This window comes from Salvia hispanica, chromosome 5, assembly GCF_023119035.1.
Source record: "Salvia hispanica cultivar TCC Black 2014 chromosome 5, UniMelb_Shisp_WGS_1.0, whole genome shotgun sequence".
Classification (NCBI taxonomy): Eukaryota; Viridiplantae; Streptophyta; class Magnoliopsida; order Lamiales; family Lamiaceae; genus Salvia; species Salvia hispanica.
Window position 1 is genome coordinate 23214115 of NC_062969.1, and position 6397 is coordinate 23220511.

At 38.9% G+C, this 6397-nt stretch overlaps 1 protein-coding gene across 1 annotated transcript; it reads left to right on the plus strand.

Moving 5' to 3' along the window:
* Positions 1–1578: 1578 nt before the first annotated feature.
* Positions 1579–6068, plus strand: LOC125188498 (cell division cycle protein 48 homolog). The gene is made up of 9 exons (XM_048085358.1): positions 1579–1722; positions 1808–1973; positions 2435–2663; positions 2781–3547; positions 3641–3862; positions 3953–4024; positions 4116–4397; positions 4557–4916; positions 5388–6068. Exons 1-9 carry the CDS (start codon positions 1697–1699, stop codon positions 5679–5681), a joined length of 2418 nt encoding a protein of 805 aa, XP_047941315.1. The 5' UTR covers positions 1579–1696; the 3' UTR covers positions 5682–6068.
* Positions 6069–6397: the final 329 nt, after the last annotated feature.

The window sequence follows — 6397 nt, forward strand, 5'->3', positions numbered from 1 at the left end:
TGGTGGTGTTTGGTATTATGCGTGACTCTCTTCCAGCAGGCTCCTCCATAGCCCAATGATGAAATTTTTCTGAGGGCACTAGTTCTAAAAATCACCATTTGTAGTTGTAGCTATTCCTTTTATAGATAGGTGTAGCTTGAGTTTCCCTCAATTATTGTGTGTATGAAATGATGTTCCCTCCATTAGTTTGAATTACTTTCCCTCCTAAGTGTGGTAGGTTTTTGGGAAATTCCCTCTCAAAATGTATGGAATTAATTAGAATGTCAGCACCTATATTTTGAAATGCAGAGGCCAATTTGGAGTTATTTACTCATACATTGAGCAAGTTTTGTTGTTGTAAAATTGTCTGCAACTGTATTTAATCAATTTTCAGTAATTTTGCTAATCTCATTTTAATTACATAAAATTGGTTAAGTATAGATGTTAATTGTAAAAAAAAAATGGATGTAAAATTTGTTAGTTTTCCCTTTACACCTCAATTTAAAAGAAATGATTAAAAGAATAGCATCAATGTGGGACCCAAACTCCACTACACACCTTCATTTAATACAAAGTCAAGCCAATTCTTAAAACCCGTGCCCAGTTAAACTGGGACGAATTTTTATGGACGGAGGTAGTATTTGTTAGTTGTTGACATTTTAATACGAGTTGTTGACATTTGATATTCTCGCTATTGATATGTGAATTATAAGTGTTATTTTTTAGTTGTTGACATTTTAATACGAGTTGTTGACATTCGATATTCTCGATATTGATATGTGAACTATAAGTGTTATTTGTTAGTTGTTGACATTTTAATACGAGTTGTTGACATTCGATATTCTGGCTATTGATATGTGAATTATAAGTGTTATTTTTTAGTTGTTGACATTTTAATATGAGCTGTTGACATTTGATATTCTGCCTATTGAAATGAAATGACGATAATACCCCTAGTTGACATAATATACTTGCAGTTGACATTTCGAATGAAGTGGCTGAAAATTGATCTCATTTCTCAATTAAGCTAAATAATCTCAACCTAACAGAACCCTATGTTGATATTAGTATATCGGGATTCGGCCCGTAAACAACAAGGGAGTACCAGGCTGGTCTTCTTGTGAATGCCCACACCCTAATTAGATGGCCCGTAATGTAATCCAAAATGGCCCAAGTCCATACTTTGTAGTGGGCCGCAGATATACATATGTTGACATTGTAATTTTGTTTTAATTTGGGACGATCGAAATGCATAATCACAATTTACGAATAAACTAATCCGGTAAAGTTGTACTCTTATATGAAAGGGAACTAGTATATTTAAATTATAAGAATAAATTGATGTCATGTGTGTATATAAATCACAGCTTTACACGCTTTAACACTCAACGATGTGACGTGTATATTATTAATTGGATGTGAATTAGGAGAGTAAATTTATGTCACGTGTGTATATTAATCACAGCTTCACATGCTTTAACCATTAATTATGAGGAATTATTTGACTGCGAAGAATGGTTGTAGACTTGTAGGAGTATTAATTACGGAGTTGTGAATCGGCGGTAAAATTATTAGATACACGTTGAAATTCTAGTATAAATCTACACTAGATTCTGTCTCTCTTCACCGCCGTTAGTTCCTCCTTTTATTTTACCCCAATCCAAACAAACAAACATCATTGTGTTCTCCGATACTCGATTCTCAGCTAGCTCAAACCATGGCTCACCAACCCGACTCTGATTCGTGAGTCGGAAACCTAAATTCAATTCAGGATTCCCGCTAATTTTTGGTGAATTAATGCCGCTGATCTGACCTTTTTCCGGTACAGGAAAGCTGGGAAGAAGGACTTCTCGACGGCGATCTTGGAGAGGAAAAAAGCCCCCAATCGCCTGGTTGTTGATGAAGCGGTCAACGATGACAATTCCGTCGTCTCCCTCCACCCCGCCACCATGGAAAAGCTCCAGCTTTTCCGTGGAGATACTATTTTGCTCAAGGTTTCCTTTTACTCTCGGCTTTCTTCTTTCCTTGAATCGGGTTCCCCCTCTCCCAATTCTGAATGGCGCTGGGTTAGGGTTTATCTTTGTTATTCTTATAAGTTGAAATCATGTTGAATGGACTGATTGCGGTGAGTATGGTTCACGAATGGGATCATGCTCCTATAAGCTCATTTTATATATGGAGTAGTAAAATTGGGGAATTTAAAAAGGCCGAGCTGATTTTATATAGTAATATTGTGTTAATACCGATTTTGAACTAACCTATTATGGATGCCAATCTTGACTTCCAAGTCCAAACTCGGTGTTACTAAACTTTTGAGCATATTTCCAAGTGTATTATTTGTGCTTCTGTTTCACGGGGCATGGAGTAAATGCTTTTGGTTTAACAGAGTATTAGTACTTGGAACTACGATATTGGCCATCCTGTTTCTTATTTAGATGCATTTGATTGTTTTTAGGGAAAGAAAAGAAAGGATACTGTCTGCATTGCCCTTGCTGACGATACTTGCGAAGAGCCGAAAATTAGGATGAACAAAGTTGTGAGGACGAACCTGAGGGTTCGGCTTGGGGATGTTGTATCTGTGCACCAGTGCCCAGATGTGAAATACGGGAAGCGTGTCCACATTTTGCCGTTGGATGACACCATTGAAGGTCTCACTGGGGATCTTTTTGATGTTTACCTGAAACGTAAGCCCTTTAATGTAATAAACGTAATAGTTTGTACTACATGCTTCATGGAATATTAACTCCATCAGATTATCTCGTACTTCTAAGTCTAATGAGAAAATGATATTATCTGTGCAGCCTATTTTCTGGAAGCATATCGCCCAGTGAGGAAAGGTGACCATCTTCTGGTTAGAGGAGGAATGAGAAGCGTGGAATTTAAAGTCATTGAGACTGATCCTGGGGAGTATTGTGTTGTTGCCCCTGATACTGAGATTTTCTGTGAAGGGGAGCCTTTGAGGCGAGAGGATGAAGATAGGTTGGATGAGGTGGGATACGATGATGTAGGGGGTGTTAGGAAGCAAATGGCCCAGATTCGTGAATTAGTGGAATTGCCTCTGAGGCATCCTCAGCTCTTCAAGTCTATAGGTGTCAAACCACCTAAAGGAATTTTGCTTTTCGGACCTCCAGGTTCGGGAAAGACCTTGATAGCTAGAGCTGTTGCTAATGAAACTGGAGCGTTCTTCTTTTTGATTAATGGGCCTGAAATTATGTCCAAGTTGGCTGGAGAGAGTGAAAGCAACCTAAGAAAAGCATTTGAGGAGGCCGAAAAGAATGCCCCATCAATTATTTTTATTGATGAAATTGATTCCATAGCACCTAAGCGAGAGAAGACACATGGTGAAGTTGAAAGGAGGATCGTTTCTCAGCTTCTGACTCTCATGGATGGATTGAAATCTCGTGCCCATGTCATTGTTATGGGGGCAACTAACCGACCTAACAGCATTGACCCGGCTCTTAGAAGGTTTGGTAGATTTGATAGAGAAATAGATATTGGTGTTCCTGATGAAGTTGGACGGCTCGAGGTGCTGAGGATTCACACCAAGAATATGAAACTCTCCGAGGATGTATGGGCTGCACTTCTATAATGAAGAATTTCAACTTTTATAAATAACTAGATTGACATGAGCATCTTTTTGACGAAGTTAATGGTATTGCAGGTTGATTTAGAGAGGATTTCTAAAGACACCCATGGTTATGTTGGTGCTGACCTGGCAGCTCTCTGCACTGAAGCAGCGCTTCAGTGTATCAGAGAGAAAATGGATGTCATTGATTTGGAAGATGATACAATAGATGCTGAGATACTAAACTCCATGGCTGTTACAAATGAGCACTTCCACACTGCTCTTGGAACAAGCAACCCCTCTGCTTTACGAGAGACAGTAAGTGCATGTTCAGCTGAATGTTATGCCTATCATTTTATTCACTTGATAATAGTAAATTATGCTTGCTAATTGTCATAACTGATGCAGGTTGTTGAAGTGCCGAATTGCAGCTGGGAAGATATTGGAGGGCTCGAAAATGTTAAGAGAGAGCTTCAGGAGGTAATATAAGTTGCTAATGATGATCTGACTTTGCTTATTTGATATGCGATTGTTCATCTCAGTTAATCATAATCTGCTTATTATGTTGTAGACTGTTCAATATCCTGTGGAACATCCAGAAAAGTTTGAGAAATTCGGTATGTCCCCTTCAAAGGGTGTTCTTTTCTATGGTCCTCCTGGATGTGGAAAAACACTGCTAGCTAAGGCTATTGCAAATGAGTGCCAAGCCAATTTCATTAGTGTAAAAGGACCTGAATTGCTTACTATGTGGTTTGGAGAGAGTGAAGCCAATGTTCGTGAAATATTTGACAAGGCTAGACAGTCTGCTCCATGTGTCCTTTTCTTTGATGAACTTGACTCCATTGCTACACAGGTTATATACCTTCCCAATTTCTGAATAATTAGAATAGGCTGACTAATGTTTTACTTTCGATTATGTTACTGTAGTCTGGGCGGACTGCAAATTCAGTTTTCATATTTGTGAACAAATACAGTTACAGCTTACTGGCAAAGCTTTTTGGTATCCTTGCAGAGAGGAAGCAGTGTTGGAGATGCTGGTGGTGCCGCTGACCGAGTTCTCAATCAGCTTCTCACTGAGATGGATGGCATGAATGCCAAGAAGACTGTTTTCATAATTGGGGCTACTAACAGACCTGACATTATTGATCCAGCACTTTTACGGCCTGGTCGCCTTGACCAGTTAATATACATCCCCCTGCCAGATGAAGATTCACGCCATCAGATTTTCAAAGCATGTCTTCGGAAGTCACCACTATCGAAGGATGTTGATCTCCGAGCTCTTGCTAAATATACTCAAGGATTTAGTGGAGCAGATATCACCGAAATATGCCAGAGGGCTTGCAAATATGCCATAAGAGAGAATATTGAGAAAGTATGCTTTTCTTCCCACTCTTGTTAGCTTTCCCTTTTAACTTCTCTGGTTCAGGGTTACTGTATCCTACATGGACCACAATACTGGTTATCATTGAAGTAGAGTTATCCTTTCAGTTTTGAAAATTATGCATATTCCCATTACATATCAGTCAACATTAGGAAAAGTCCATCCACACTACTCTCTGCTGTGTTATTCATAATGTCAGTTGCTATTTGAATTGACTCAATTAAATTCCCTGATTTTAGGTGTTTGAGTAAGATTCTTAGCGGTGAGGTAGCTTATAACTAGAAAATATTGTGTATTCTGCTTCTTACGTTGGTATCGAGGACTTGATCCGAGTGATTTTGTGTTGGCGTTGATAATTTATGTTTAGTCTTTTGGCCTCTGGTATTTTGTGAGTTCAGCCAGAATGTTGCCCACTGGCATTATGCCGGCAAGCGACGTTATTGACGTTAATGTGTTTTTCAGGATATAGAGAGGGAGAGGAGAAGAGGAGCAAATCCCGATTCAATGGAAGAGGATGTTGAAGAAGAAGTATCAGAAATCAGGCCTTCACATTTCGAGGAGTCCATGAAATATGCTCGAAGAAGTGTGAGTGATGCTGACATACGGAAATACCAGGCATTTGCTCAGACCTTGCAGCAGTCACGTGGGTTTGGAACTGAATTCCGTTTTGCTGACCAACCAGCTGGGACTGCTGCTGCATCGGACCCCTTCGCATCATCTGCTGGTGGAGCTGATGAAGATGATTTGTACAGTTAGATGCTGCGAGCTATGCTTTTTTACTTTTGCTCGCCTCAGAAATTCAATTTCTGCACACAACGAGGTGATCACCACTTACGTTTATTTACAAAGAAAGCTGCCTAGACTCTCAGCAATAGTCAGGTGGCACTGTTCTCATATATTATGCACTCTAGATTCCCCTTCGCCTATGGATTTAGCTCCGTAGACCGAAGGTTGTCATTCTCGAGCAGATGAGTCTGTTGAATGTTTGGATGATATCAGAAATTGTTTTCGTTTCTACTCTGTTGCTGTGCCATTTCACGTTTTGTTTGTATTCAGGTTTGTTTTCTTAGGTATACACGATATTTGTTGATGTATATTCATTCGCTGGATTTTCTTTAAAATACTCCATATTTTTCATTTTCACATGATTTTCTCCAATTACAGCATTTCAAGTTTTTTTATTCAGTGATGTAGTTCTATCGTTTTCTCAAAATTGTTGTGATTGCATTAAAAGTTAAAGTGGTGGTGTATTAATTGCAATGTTTAAAATGGTGTGACAAAGTCAGATTAGCTTAGTGTTATTTTCAGCATTAATATTTTACTCAAATAGTCAAGACACCTTTGACGAAATACAAAATCGACATCGTGTTTTCGTTAAATCAAGTCAGCACTTAAATAACTGCTGGGGCCATTGTCTAATGTCTGTCTATGTACTGCTATTTCACCTGATCTTTTAGGTATAGAACAAATTG